The sequence below is a fragment of the Chlorocebus sabaeus genome, chromosome 13, assembly GCF_047675955.1.
Source record: "Chlorocebus sabaeus isolate Y175 chromosome 13, mChlSab1.0.hap1, whole genome shotgun sequence".
Taxonomy (NCBI): Eukaryota; Metazoa; Chordata; class Mammalia; order Primates; family Cercopithecidae; genus Chlorocebus; species Chlorocebus sabaeus.
Genome location: NC_132916.1, coordinates 50,128,234 through 50,143,403, shown reverse-complemented (window position 1 = coordinate 50,143,403; position 15,170 = coordinate 50,128,234). Strand labels below are relative to the sequence as shown.

General features: G+C 40.4%; 1 protein-coding gene across 1 annotated transcript in view; it reads right to left on the bottom strand.

Annotated features, from left to right (window-relative positions):
• The window catches only part of HINT3 (histidine triad nucleotide binding protein 3), a 28,127-nt gene extending 13,986 nt beyond the window's left edge, over positions 1 to 14,141 (bottom strand). The window contains exon 1 of the mRNA XM_008007148.3: positions 13,766 to 14,141. Within this exon, the coding sequence (XP_008005339.1) occupies positions 13,766 to 13,966 (201 nt within the window). The 5' untranslated portion in view covers positions 13,967 to 14,141. The remainder of the gene's footprint in view (positions 1 to 13,765) is intronic.
• Positions 14,142 to 15,170: the final 1,029 nt, after the last annotated feature.

Genomic DNA, 15,170 nt, shown 5'->3' with positions numbered 1-15,170 from the left:
GCCACTTTACAGTATTAAAAGGACCGAAATGCTGAAACAAATTCCAGTATATTGTACTAATTTATGGGCCCACTACAATACATGTATGGCATCAGTTTTCTGGTTTACATTGCTCCACACAGTAATCTACAGAAAAAAGAAAAGGAGAGGAAGAAGAGCATGTTTCAACCCATTAACATTTGAATTTCAAATTTTCCTAAGAGAAAATCTATATTCGCTAAATAACCATATTAAGTATCTGATAGTGAATATCTTATTAAGTATCTTATACTGATTTTAATTAATTTATAATTATAAGCACTTTATAGTAAATAAAAATTAATTAAAATCAGTATAAGCAGAGTTTCCCTTTAAAAAAATCCATGAACGCAATGCTGCTCAACAGTTCTCCATTCCAAGAGCCAAAATTCAATTCAAACAAGTGCATCATATCCATTCCAGTAATCCTGGTTATCCTAAGATAACAAACATAACAATTATATATCAATTTAATCCAATTCTATCATTTTTATTATGGTTTTTCTGTCTAATATTAAAATTAAAAATTGATATCCATGGTATGTTTTAGAAAAGGATAAGGTCAAGAACTATAATGTTTTTGATTGTTTAAAATTTTCTTTTTTTCCTTTCATTGAGATAGGGTCTCTCTCTGTAGCCCAGGCTAGAATGCAGTGGCACAATCATGGCTCACTGCAGCCTCGATCTCCTGAGCTCAGTTGATCCTCCCACCTCAGCCTCCCAAGTAGCTGGGACTAAAGATGCACATCACCATGCCAGGCTACATATATATATATTTCTAGAGATGGAGTCTCCCTATGTTGTCCAGGCAGGTCTCAAACTCCTGGACGCAAGCAATCCTCCTGCCTCAGTCTCCCAAAGTGCTGGGATTACCATTATTTCTTTAATACTTCCAGCTCAGAAACAATTAAAATTGAGGGTTAAATCTAGTACAAGAAAATTGCCACAATCGTACTTCCCAGATTGATTCATAACACAACAATGTTATATATCTTTATTTCCCCTCAATTATGGCATTAATTTTTCAAATTCCAGAGGCAATTCTTTCTGGTACAGAATACAACCTGGTTAGAATTAGTTTGAGATGATGTAGCTGTAGTCTACCTCACAGCAGGAATAACACTTCTTTAGATTAATAGAACTAGCAAGTGCCAGTCTAATGGCTAGTAGGAGAAAAGCTAAAGAGGTTCCTAACCGGTACCAGCCAATGCAAAAACATGCCAAAATGGAAAGACCATCGAGGCTAGGAAGAAACTGCATCAACTAACGAGCAAAATAACCAGTTAATATCATAATGGCAGGATCAAGTTCACATATAACAATATTAACCTTAAATGTAAATGGACTAAATGCTCCAATTAAAAGACACAGACTGGCAAACTGGATAAAGAGTCAAGACCCATCAGTCTGCTGTATTCAGGAGACCCATCTCACGTGCAGAGACATACATAGGTTCAAAATAAAGGGATGGAGGAAGATTTACCAAGCAAATGGAGAACAAAAAAAAAGCAGGGGTTGCAATGCTAGTCTCTGATAAAACAGACTTTAAACCATCAAAGATCAAAAGAGACAAAGAAGGCCATTACATAATGGTAAAGGGATCAATTCAACAGGAAGAGCTAACTATCCTAAATATATATGCACCCAATACAGGAGCACCCAGATTTATAAAGCAAGTCGTTAGAGACTTACAAAGAGACTTAGACTCCCATACAATAATAATGGGAGACTTCAACACTCCACTGTCAACATTAGACAGATCAACGAGACAGAAAGTTAACAAGGATATCCAGGAATTGAACTCATCTCTGCAGCAAGCAGACCTAATAGACATCTATAGAACTCTCCACCCCAAATCAACAGAATATACATTCTTCTCAGCACCACATCGCACTTACTCCAAAATTGACCACATAATTGGAAGTAAAGCACTCCTCAGCAAATGTACAAGAACAGAAATTATAACAAACTGTCTCTCAGACCACAGTGCAATCAAACTAGAACTCAGGACTAAGAAACTCAATCAAAACTGCTCAACTACATGGAAACTGAACAACCTGCTCCTGAATGACTACTGGGTACATAACGAAATGAAGGCAGAAATAAAGATGTTCTTTGAAACCAATGAGAACAAAGATACAACATACCAGAATCTCTGGGACACATTTAAAGCAGTGTGTAGAGGGAAATTTATAGCACTAAATGCCCACAAGAGAAAGCAGGAAAGATCTAAAATTGACACTCTAACATCGCAGTTAAAATAACTAGAGAAGCAAGAGCAAACACATTCGAAAGCTAGCAGAAGGCAAGAAATAACTAAGATCAGAGCAGAACTGAAGGAGATAGAAACACAAAAAACCCTCCAAAAAATCAATGAATCCAGGAGTTGGTTTTTTGAAAAGATCAACAAAATTGACAGACCGCTAGCAAGACTAATAAAGAAGAAAAGAGAGAAGAATCAAATTGACACAATAAAAAATGATAAAGGGGATATCACCACCGACCCCACAGAAATACAAACCACCATCAGAGAATACTATAAACACCTCTATGCAAATAAACTGGAAAATCTAGAAGAAATGGATAATTTCCTGGACACTTACACTCTCCCAAGACTAAACCAGGAAGAAGTTGAATCCCTGAATAGACCAATAGCAGGCTCTGAAATTGAGGCAATAATTAATAGCCTACCAACCAAAAAAAGTCCACGACCAGATGGATTCACAGCTGAATTCTACCAGAGGTACAACGAGGAGCTGGTACCATTCCTTCTGAAACTATTCCATTCAATAGAAAAAGAGGGAATCCTCCCTAATTCATTTTATGAGGCCAACATCATCCTGATACCAAAGCCTGGCAGAGATACAACAAAAAAAGAGAATTTTAGACCAATATCCCTGATGAACATCGATGCAAAAATCCTCAATAAAATACTGGCAAACCGGATTCAGCAACACATCAAAAAGCTTATCCACCATGATGAAGTGGGCTTCATCCCTGGGATGCAAGGCTGGTTCAACATTCGCAAATCAATAAACATAATCCAGCATATAAACAGAACCAAAGACAAGAACCACATCATTATCTCAATGGATGCAGAAAAGGCTTTTGACAAAATTCAACAGCCCTTCATGCTAAAAACGCTCAATAAATTCGGTATTGATGGAACGTACCTCAAAATAATAAGAGCTATTTATGACAAACCCACAGCCAATATCATACTGAATGGGCAAAAACTGGAAGCATTCCCTTTGAAAACTGGCACAAGACAGGGATGCCCTCTCTCACCACTCCTATTCAACATAGTGTTGGAAGTTCTGGCTAGGGCAATCAGGCAAGAGAAAGAAATCAAGGGGATTCACTTAGGAAAAGAAGAAGTCAAATTGTCCCTGTTTGCAGATGACATGATTGTATATTTAGAAAACCCCATTGTCTCAGCCCCAAATCTCCTTAAGCTGATAAGCAACTTCAGCAAAGTCTCAGGATACAAAATTAATGTGCAAAAATCACAAGCATTCTTATACACCAGTAACAGACAAACGGAGAGCCAAATCAGGAATGAAATTCCATTCACAATCGCTTCAAAGAGAATAAAACACCTAGGAATCCAACTTACAAGGGATGTAAAGGACCTCTTCAAGGAGAACTACAAACCACTGCTCAGTGAAATAAAAGAGGACACAAACAAATGGAAGAACATACCATGCTCATGGATAGGAAGAATCAATATCGTGAAAATGGGCATACTGCCCATGGTAATTTATAGATTCAATGCCATCCCCATCAAGCTACCAATGAGCTTCTTCACAGAATTGGAAAGAAACTGCTTTAAAGTTCATATGGAAACAAAAAAGAGCCCGCATCTCCAAGACAATCCTAAGTCAAAAGAACAAAGCTGGAGGCATCACGCTACCTGACTTCAAACTATACTACAAGGCTACAGTAACCAAAACAGCATGGTACTGGTACCAAAACAGAGATATAGACCAATGGAACAGAACAGAGTCCTCAGAAATAATACCACACATCTACAGCCATCTGATCTTTGACAAACCTGACAAAAACAAGAAATGGGGAAAGGATTCCCTATTTAATAAATGGTGCTGGGAAAATTGGCTAGCCATAAGTAGAAAGCTGAAACTGGATCCTTTCCTTACTCCTTATACGAAAATTAATTCAAGATGGATTAGAGACTTAAATGTTAGACCTAATACCATAAAAACCCTAGAGGAAAACCTAGGTAGTACCATTCAGGACATAGGCATGGGCAAAGACTTCATGTCTAAAACACCAAAAGCAACGGCAGCAACAGCAAAAATTGACAAATGGGATCTCATTAAACTAAAGAGCTTCTGCACAGCAAAAGAAACTACCATCAGAGTGAACAGGCAATCTACAGAATGGGAGAAAATTTTTGCAATCTACTCATCTGACAAAGGGCTAATATCCAGAACCTACAAAGAACTCAAACAAATTTACAAGAAAAAAACAAACAACCCCATCAAAAAGTGGGCAAAGGATATGAACAGACATTTCTCAAAAGAAGACATTCATACAGCCAACAGACACATGAAAAAATGCTCATCATCACTGGCCATCAGAGAAATGCAAATCAAAACCACAATGAGATACCATCTCACACTAGTTAGAATGGCGATCATTCAAAAGTCAGGAAACAACAGGTGCTGGAGAGGATGTGGAGAAACAGGAACACTTTTACACTGTTGGTGGGATTGTAAACTAGTTCAACCATTATGGAAAACAGTATGGCGATTCCTCAAGGACCTAGAACTAGATGTACCATATGACCCAGCCATCCCATTACTGAGTATATACCCAAAGGATTATAAATTATGCTGCTATAAAGACACATGCACACGTATGTTTATCACAGCACTATTCACAATAGCAAAGACTTGGAATCAACCCAAATGTCCATCAGTGACAGATTGGATTAAGAAAATGTGGCACATATACACCATGGAATACTATGCAGCCATAAAAAAGGATGAGTTTGTGTCCTTTGTAGGGACATGGATGCAGCTGGAAACCATCATTCTTAGCAAACTATCACAAGAACAGAAAACCAAACACCGCATGTTCTCACTCATAGGTGGGAACTGAACAATGAGATCACTTGGACTCGGGAAGGCGAACATCACACACCGGGGCCTATCATGGGGAGGGGGTAGGGGGGAGGGACTGCATTGGGAGTTATACCTGATACAAATGACGAGTCGATGGGTGCTGACGAGTTGATGGGTGCAGCACAGCAACATGGCACAAGTATACATATGTAACAAACCTCCACGTTATGCACATGTACCCTAGAACTTAAAGTATAATAATAATAATAATAATAATAATAATAATAATAATAAAAAGAGGTTCCTAAAAATCTGCTGTATCATACTGCATAACTTAGCCATAAGAATGAACCAAAATGCTTAGTTTTGTCTTCCAACCCCTATATTGAAAGGTTTTGGTTACTAACTCTCATATACCAATAATTTATTTTCCCAATTTTAATTAATTAATTACCCAATCCCAATCCTAATAAAAACTACCAATCAACATGACTCTCATCACCAGGAATAGATAAAATTCCTCTCAAAAATAAAGAAACTTGATGTTTTAGTTAGCCTGCACCCTGACTAAATTAGATTTTCATGAAGCTTTCTGAAATATTGAAACTAGCTCTGATGTCACCCTTTGTCCCATTCCTACTGCTGATCCAGACATCATTTACATAGTTCATCTTAAGAAAAATGATCCTCCTATTCCACAGATACACTGGCAAAATATGAAATGATATGTGTGTGTATGTGTGTGTGTGTGTGTGTATATATATATATATATAAACTATTCTTTGCAGCATAATTCATGATAGCAAAGGACTGAAAAATAAACCAAACGTTCATAATGCATCTGGGAGACTGGTTTAATAAATTATGGCAAATCCACACAATGGAGTATTGTGTGGCTCTAAAAACAAATGAGGAAGATTTTCATATACATATTAAATAATTTCCAAAACATATTCAAGCTTTCTTTAAAAATACCAAAGAGCAGAAGAGTGGTTAAGCTATCTTTTGTGTGTAAGAAAGACAAATACAAATACAGATATGTGAATACCTATTTACTCACAATGGAAGGATAAACAAAAAAGTTTTTAAAAGTTTCTTATGGAGAAAGAGAACATGGTAGAGACGATAAGAGAACAGATGCTAGATTTCTCCAAATGTACCTTGCTTTACAATTTGGACTCTGAAAACATGTAAATATTTAACATGTATACTTCACACTTCACAAGAAAAAAAAAGCAATCCCTAAAAATAAAAAACAAACAACAATAAATGAACCTAACTGTATGTCATTTTGGTAGCACAATCATTCCATTCAAAGAAAAGAATGATTTCAAGTGACTTAAAAATACAGTATTTTGACTATCCATCCCTAATGACATCCACTAAAAGAGCATTTTTATTTCTGCACTGAATTTGGATCATAGGAAAGCTCCTCAAGTGTGGAGCATGCCATATTCATCTTTGAACTCCAAGTGAATAACAAAGTACACCTGCCAAACTGCTGAATAAATAAATGACAGATGCTTCATAGAAGATCAAGTTACAGATACACCCTCCTCTATCCCTTAAAAAATGGTGTGTCATTTGGGTTTTCAGGTATTTTTCCAGGAACAGAGATAGGTTTTCTATGATCTTTCAGTTTCTCTTTGCAAAACCCCTTCTTAAATTGGAATTGTGGCCATTTTTGAATTAGATCAGTGTGTCTCAACCTTTTCTCATTATCACCTCCCTAAGGAGCCTTTATAGATGTTTTCTGATTGCCCCCTCCCATGATGTTTTAATGTCACAGATACACTGTATATATGTTTATGTTCTGTATGGTATACCTATGCTTTACATATAAAAAGAATAAAAAATGTTTTTCCCCTGCCACCTCTGCTCTGCCCCAGGGAAGAACCAACTTTTATCTTTTTGGTAATACATGGATGAGAGGAAGAGCTAGCCTGTCCTGACTTCATTTTCACCACTGACTCTAATCATCAATTTAACCACAACAAATAACTGTTTCAGATTTCTTTAAATCTGAAAACCCAAATAGGGCAGATTGGCACTCAACCTCCATTCTAAATATTTGTGTTTTCTGTAATGCAGAACTAAAAAAGCTAAAAATCCCAGAGGGAATTTAGATCTTGCCAATCAAAAAGCCATGTTTTTGCTGCTTCTGTTATCAACCATCTTCCAAACTTGGCCAGCTCTAAGACTACAAAGACAGGTTTTTTCTTTTCTTTCTTTTATCTTTCTCCCCCTCCCCCTTTTGAATACCTTATCACTAGCTTCAAGGATATCAAGAATGGCAAGCCATCTATTTTTTTCTTGGGAAAAAACTGCCAGCATGGACCCAGCAGATCGAGTGTGGCTCTGAAGCCATGTTTCTCAACCAGAGATGGAAATACATAGATGCTCTTTTGATCATGGATACTGCTAGAATTTGGTGCACAGAGATCAGGGAGGCTAACCATCCTGCAACAGGAGAAATAGTCCCACAAAACAAAGTAGAGTTGTACGCAAAATGCCAATAGCATTCCCACTGGAAATACCACTTACAAGTAGCAGTCACACTGCTTCTTTATCTCTGAATCACAACTAAAGAAGCATCTTTCTGAGGTTAAAGTTCTAATGGCAGCCACCTGACTCCTGCCTTCCTCACTGTGTCAGGGAAAGCAGCTCTCCAATAAACAGTTCTGCAGTGCTGGTCTGGGTGTCACTCCTGAAGGATATTCTAGAACCTGCTCTACCAGCCCTTCTAAAGAGTTTTTTAAGCAAATGATTCCCTACATTAAATCAATTTCTGCTTTCAGTAACTAGAATTTTTTTTTTTCTTTCCAGCAACTGGACCCTGAGTGACATCTAAAGCAAATGCTAAAAGTAACATTTGAAAAAACATTTCAGTATCATGTCATCTAAGGTGCTAGGCAAAATTTGATTAAAGAATGGGGACAATGTTCAAGTTAAATTGACACTGAGTTACTTCCTCAGTATAGTTCCAAGCAAGGTAAATTCTAGTCCAGTGTTACTCAATTACTTTTTCATTATTGCTTATCTAATGAGCCTTTTAAGACTTTTTTCCCCAATCCCATCTCCATGAGATTTTAATACCACAGCTATACTCTCTGTTTACTCTATGTATATCTGTGCCTCATACATGAAACAGTAAGACATTGCCCCATCACCACCAAAAACCAATTTTCACCCCTTTGGGAGTGTCACTTGCCCCATTGAGAATGCATGGTTCAGCCTTTGCTTAGTTTTAAATCTGCAGTGTACAATTAGACAACACCATATGGAGGTTTATGGAGTGAAGACTCTTCTATAGCTTTTGCTGGAAAGGCTTGCCAGACTAACCCGTCATGATGCTGGTAACTCCAATTTTTCCAAATGGAAATTTTTCTCTTTTGTACTTAAATTACACTTTATATAAACCCAACAGTTTCTAAATGTTTACAATGAATATATTTGAATGAATATATGAATGTATGATATAAACCATCGAATTACGTTATATAATTATTCTTTTTAAAATGATTAATCTTTAATCTTTCATGAGTGAGCTCTTGTACATAAAGTCATCTTAAATTCAATCTGAAAAAGATAGACAACTTTTGGGAGCACTATTATACACATATATGTATCTTATGTTCTGTATTATATGGATATGTGTGTGACACATATATATATAGGTTTCCATTCATGATTCCTAGCTCATAACCCCCAATACCCTTGTTACAGTCTTTTTTTTAAATCATGTTGAGGCACTTTAGGCCTCAGAGACAGGCCTCAGAAAAAGAATCTCTCTCAATCTCTCTGACCTTCTCTTGCCCTCCCTTTACCTGCCCAAGTCAGGACTATAATCTTCCCTGACCTTTCTGATTGTGGATCATGAGACTCTCATTTCTGAAGGGATTCTGCCTCATATCCCGGAGGAAGGAAAGCTGCACACAGAGGCCAAGAAGAATCTGGACAGGCCTTGCTGGGTTTCTCCACTCAGTCTACCAGTATTAGATCATACCCTTTTTGTCCAGTCACATTAATACAGAATTGTCAGTCAGGCCTATCCAATGAAGACTCCATAAAAGGCCCAAGAGAACAGAATTTAGAGAGTTTCTGGATAGCTGAACTCATGGAGGCTCCTGGGAGAGGACACGCCTGAGGAGGACATGGAAGCTCTGCCCCCTTTTCCCCATACTTAGGGCTATTCATCTCTTCATCAGCATCCTTTGGAATATCCTCTATAATAAACCAGTAAACCTAAGTGTTTCCCTGAGTTCTGCAAGCCACTCTAGCAAGTTTTAGAACCCAAAGAGAAGGTCGTGGGATCCCCAACTTCAAGCTGGTCGGTCAGAAGTTCCAGAGGCCTGGACTTGCAACTGGTGGGAAGGGCAGGCCAGTTTTGGGGACTGAGTCTGCAACCTGTGGGATCTGATGCTATCACCAGGTAGATAGTATAAGAATTGCAATGGAGGACACCGAGCTGGTGTCTGCTGCAAAACTGATTGTTTGCTTGGTGTGTGTGGGAACACCTCCGTACATCTGGTCACAGAAGTGTTCTGTGTTGATTGCTGTTGAATGGGAAAACAAAAAAAGCAGTTTGTGTTTTTCTACTGACAATGGGCTATTGTATATATTCACCCTATTTCCCTAATTTAGGGTGTAAATTAGTCCAAAGTACTGATTATGTCTTATTTCCACCATGAAAATATCCCCAGGCTCTTCATGTTGTTTACTTTGTTCCTAACCAAGAAAAATTCTCACCTTGGATGTGATAGAAGTCTGGATCCCACCCCTTTTGATGACTATTTTTAGACAAAGCTTTCTAGAGCTACTACTTCTATTTTCCTTGAGTTTCATTATTGGAATTGCAGAATACAAAATTTAAAAGCACTTTCTAAGGATCTACTAAATATTGAACTCTGAGTTTGAAAATGCACTTTACCTCTCTTTAGCCTACTTTTATATTTAGTAAAATAAAGGGAGATTGAAGAGGCAGAACTAGGTCCCTCCTGACTCTATGGGTCAGTCCAACAGAGGTCTGCAAACAGACAACTGGTGTGCGTATTCTTTCTCCTTGTCAGGTGCTGTCTTTACTTCCTTCTATTCAGCATATATTCCATGGTCTACCACTTCAGCCACTTGCTTGCCATAACTTCTTCTTCTTTTTTTTTTTTCCCCAGTCTTGCTCTGTCACCCAGGCTGGAGTGCAGTGGCGCCATCTCAGCTCACTGCAACCTCCACCTCCCGGATTCAAGCAGTTCTCCTCCCTCTGCCTCCCAAGTAGCTGCGATTACAGGTGCCTGCCACCACACCCAGCTAATTTTTGTATTTTTAGTAGAGACGGGGTTTCACCATGTTGGCCAGGCTGGTCTCAAACTCCTGACCTCATGATCCGCCCACCTCAGCCTCCTAAAGTGCTGGGATTACAGGCGTGAGCCACTGCGCCGGGCTCCATAACTTCTTAACTGTGTCTTACTACACTTCTATAACACCCACATGGCAAAACCGCAACCCTAGGTCAATACAACTGCCTACCTTGTGTAATCCCAGCCTTAGGCTGCTGCTGTAAAGTGGGTAGAGAATCACACAACAGGTCAGACTGGTATGACCTGAAATTGAATGTCCTCAACCTCACATGACCTGAAATCGAATGTCCTCAACCTCACGTGACCCACTGTACAACAATCCTTGTTTCCCTAATTCTCTCTCCCAGCCTTCAGAGGAGCTACTTCAAAGCTTTTACTTGTAAATAACCATATAATTGCTCCTTCTCCTTTTTCAAGGCTTAACTCAAATGTCACCTGCTTAGTGCAGATTTTCCGGACTAAAATTTTTAAACTGCATCCCCTTCCTCTTTATTTTCTGCCACCTAATAATTTATAAATTGTACTTACTATTTTGAGTATTATCCTTTTCTGCAACTACGATGTAAGTGCCATAAGGGCAAGGAGTTTTGCATGTTTTGTTTACGGCTGTATCCCCATGCCTCCAACAGTACCTGGCACACAGACAGTGAGGAATGAGTTTCCTCTTTCCCAGGGGCAACGTTCTACCCCCAGGCCATTTTAAACCTCTCTCTATAGGCATCTTCCCAAGAGATTTGAACACACAAACGTCTTCACTGTTTTAAAAGCTTTCTCTTAATCCCCAACTTCTCCTGTAGCTACCACTACCTTTCTCTCCTCCCCTGGACTGCCAAATTCCTGCGAGAGTTGTCTGTATTTGCTGTTTTCACTCCTTCCTTTCCCAAGTTCTTCTCAATCAACTGCTATCTGCCTTTTGCTTTACCACTTCATAAAATTGCTCTCCTCAAGGTCAACGAACATCACTTTGGGGACACAATCAGTCCTGATCTGACTTGGCCTCTCTGCAAGGACATACGAGGGTCACCTAACCCAGATTTGAGGATGAAGGCAGGCTGATATTGCTGCTGACATTGCTGATAATTCCTTTCTTTTTCACATACTCCCTTCTCTTGGCCTTCTCAGCGTTCCATTTCTCTGTTCCTTCTCTCTTCCCTTTTCAGGTCCTCTTCCTCTGCCTGTCCCTTATGATGTTAGTGTTCTTTAGAGTTCTGTGTAGGCCTCCCCTTCACTTTTTAACCTCCTGGGTGACCTCATCACTTCCCTTCTTTTTCAGTTTCCATCTATAAACTGACAGTTCCTGTAATCTGGGTTAGAGATACAGATCCCTCTACAGAGCGCTAGACCATCCAACCATTTAAAAGACATCTCTAGTTAGATGGCTCAAACTCACCTCAAACTCCATGACTCCATAGCTGAACTCATCGTTTTGCTACTCCCCACCACTCCCCTGGCTATCTTTTATCCTCCTGTGTTCCTGATCTTAATGAAATGGTAGCACCACTACCAGTTTACCCTAGCCAGAAACCCAGAAATCATCTTTTACTTCCCCCTCTTTCGTTTCCTTATTCTCTTATATCTAAATCAAAGTTTCTAAACCTTGGCACTTCTGACATTTTGAGGACTGGATAAGTCTGTTTTATGTGTGTGTGTTGATGGCGGGGGGCTGGGGGATGGCTGTGCTGTCCTGTGCACTGTACCAAGTTAATAGCAACCCTGGCTTTTACCCATTATTTAGGTCCCAGATGCAACCCCCAGAAGTGCCAGAAGTTGTTACAATCAAAAGTATCTCAAGACATTGGAAAACATCCCCTGGGAGGGCAAAATTGCCCCCAGTTGAGAATCACTGACCTGTATCCATCAAGTCCTGCCTGTTTTACCTCCTGAATACTGTATCTCTTAAATTGATATACTTTTCATAATCTCTTCTACCACATTCTCATTTCAGGCCATCATCAGGGTAGATTACTCTAATAGCCTCCTAACAGGTCTCCACACCTCCGGACTGGTCTCCTCCAAATCAGTCTCCACAATGATCCCAGAATGACCTTTCAAAGATCAAACTCCTTCCTATAACTCCGCAACATCTTCCTCCTAGCCCACCATTAAACATTGTGAAGCTTCACTTTGCTCTAAAGACAAAATTCCTTCACATGAATTCCAACACACTTAATAATCTGGCCCCTTGTTTACCTCTCCAGTCTCATCTTTCATCCTCTCAAACTCTATGCACTAGACAATTTCTGTTCGCTTTTCTATCACACAAACTGAACCTCTCGGGGGGTCTCTCTACCTGGGACATTATTCTCTCCATTTCCTCATGTGATCAACTCCTACTTATTTCTTCAAGTCTCATTTCCTCTGGAAAGCCTTCCCTAATTCTTCAGATCTGGTTAGATGCTCCTCCCATAAGCTTACAAAATACTGTAACATCACCTGACCACAGCACGAGGCATCGTAATTGGCTACCTCCTCTGTATACACTCCGCCCTTTAGACTGTAAAATCTAGACACAGACTGTCCCTTATCTCGCTCAACAACCTCCAAAACAAGGTGCTTAGAAGGAATTCTATTTATTTTTTAAAAATAAAGGAATGTTGACTACAAAAGATACAATCTTTGGAGTTAATTCTCTCAAAAAGTTATTTCTATATGGACAAGTAAAACCAACAGAATAAAGTGTGTACCAGATTATCCATTTAAAAACATCTGGGCAAAGTCTTCATGCTCTGAAAATGTCCACGCATCCCAACTGACAGTGGAATTCTGAGGCAATTCAGTAATAGTTTGACCTAAGACCCACTGCCTCCAGCCTATTTTCTGTCAATCTAACAAATAGCTTTTCACAATTATCATTACCTATTTTCTACTAGTTTTCTCATGAGTATCGGTATTCGAGTGTGCAGGATTTAAAATCAGTATCTTGAAGGTGAGGGAGAATCCTTGTAATAAAAGCAGAGGCCACAAAACGTTATTTGTACCAAGTACCTGGGTACCTGCAAACACAGGCCAAAGCATTCGGCCCTGTCATTCACTCTGCCCCTCGGAACAGCAAAGATACCGCTGGAGCCACTGCCTGTCCGTCCCCTAGGAGTGCGTCTGTCATCAGCACCTGGACCCCGCAGAAAGGCCCGTAGTGGGCGTATCCCCAGCTCCCCGGGGCCCCATCCACACAGAGCAGCCATGCCTCGGCGAGCTGAGCAGCGATCGGGATCCTCTGCACCCGATCCACACCGGCTAGGCCTCCCTGCCAGAGCCCCAAGGGGCGGCGAGGTCCTCACCCACCCCCGGCCGCGCGTCGCCGCCCACCTCGCAGTACAGGAGTTCAGTGCCCGGGTCCTGCTGCCCCGCGATCCGGCAGAACACGCAGGTGCTGTCGTAATCCTTGGGCTCCGGTGACTTGGCAGCGGCTTCACGGGTCTCCACTGAGGAAACCGCAGATTCTGCAGTCGCCGAGGTCTTAGAGTCAGAGGCCAGGCCGGCGCTGCGGTTCACCTGTCCCTCCGCCATCGCACCCGCCCCTCGCGGCCTAGAGTCTCGGCCTCTCCAGGGTTACCGGGCCCGCGCAGGCTCCGCGTCCCGCACCTCCTCCTTTTTACCTCGAGGCGTCCCCCTTCGCCTGACGCTGGGCGGTGATCCAGGCTGAGGGGAGGGGGAAGGAGAAGCGGCGGGGAACTTCAAAGCCTGAAGCCGACTTCAAAACCAGCTGCCACTAGAGGGCGAGCGATGGCGCTGCCGAGAGTCGTCCTGACCCCTGCGCCTCGTTGGTAATGACGCACGACGTCTGCCAAGGCGCAGAGCGCGCCGCGGGTCGTGGTGACATCACCGAGGCGCGGGAGCGTCTGGCATAATGGAGCATGTTGGGTATTCTGGACAGGCTTTCTTGAAAGCCCATAGTATATAGCGTGTCCAAATATTGTATTACGCTGCCGTTTTTTAAAAAAATAGTTTTTTAAAGTTTCATTTTTAAAATTCGTAGGTGTTTAAAGAATGATCAAAATTCCTAAAGCCTTGTTTTCAACAAACATCATGTTTGCTGCATTTTCAGCCACGATAATTTGTAGTTTAACCTCAAAATGTCCAAAACTAACCTTTACATCTCTGTTGACTTTTTATTGTTGTTAACAGCACAGCTAGATCAAAATAGCGACCTTTTTTTTAATCTCACATTCCTCATGTACAAGTAAATGTGGAGTCCTATAGTTAATAGTCTGAAATATCCCAGAAATTCATTGTCAGTGCCTCATAATGCCTCACCTAGACCAACGCAATCACCTTCTAACTTATTTCTTGATTTTCCTGTCACTCAGACAAAACCTTCAGTAACTATGTGCTCAAAGAAAAAGTACTAGTTCCTTAGCTTGGTGTTCAAGGTGGACTCTGATTTGACCTCAGCTTTTCGTTTTGTGATACTTCGCACTTGCTGAGCATCTAAAACATGCCATATATTTCTTTAATTGTCAAACAACGCAAGGTTGGTTTTATAACCACCGCTCTAGAGATGAAGGAACAAACTCAGAGTTGCCCAGTCCCACACAGCTAATTAATAGTGACAAGAGTTTAAGATTAAGGTTTGTCTAACTCCAAAACCCACCAACCTTTTTGACATACAGCACTCCTTTTTTAACACCAAAAAATTTGTTGGACTAGCTCACTATATAGTTATACCCTTGGTATTTGCTGATTGAGAAAATACATAACAAACCAATTGGGA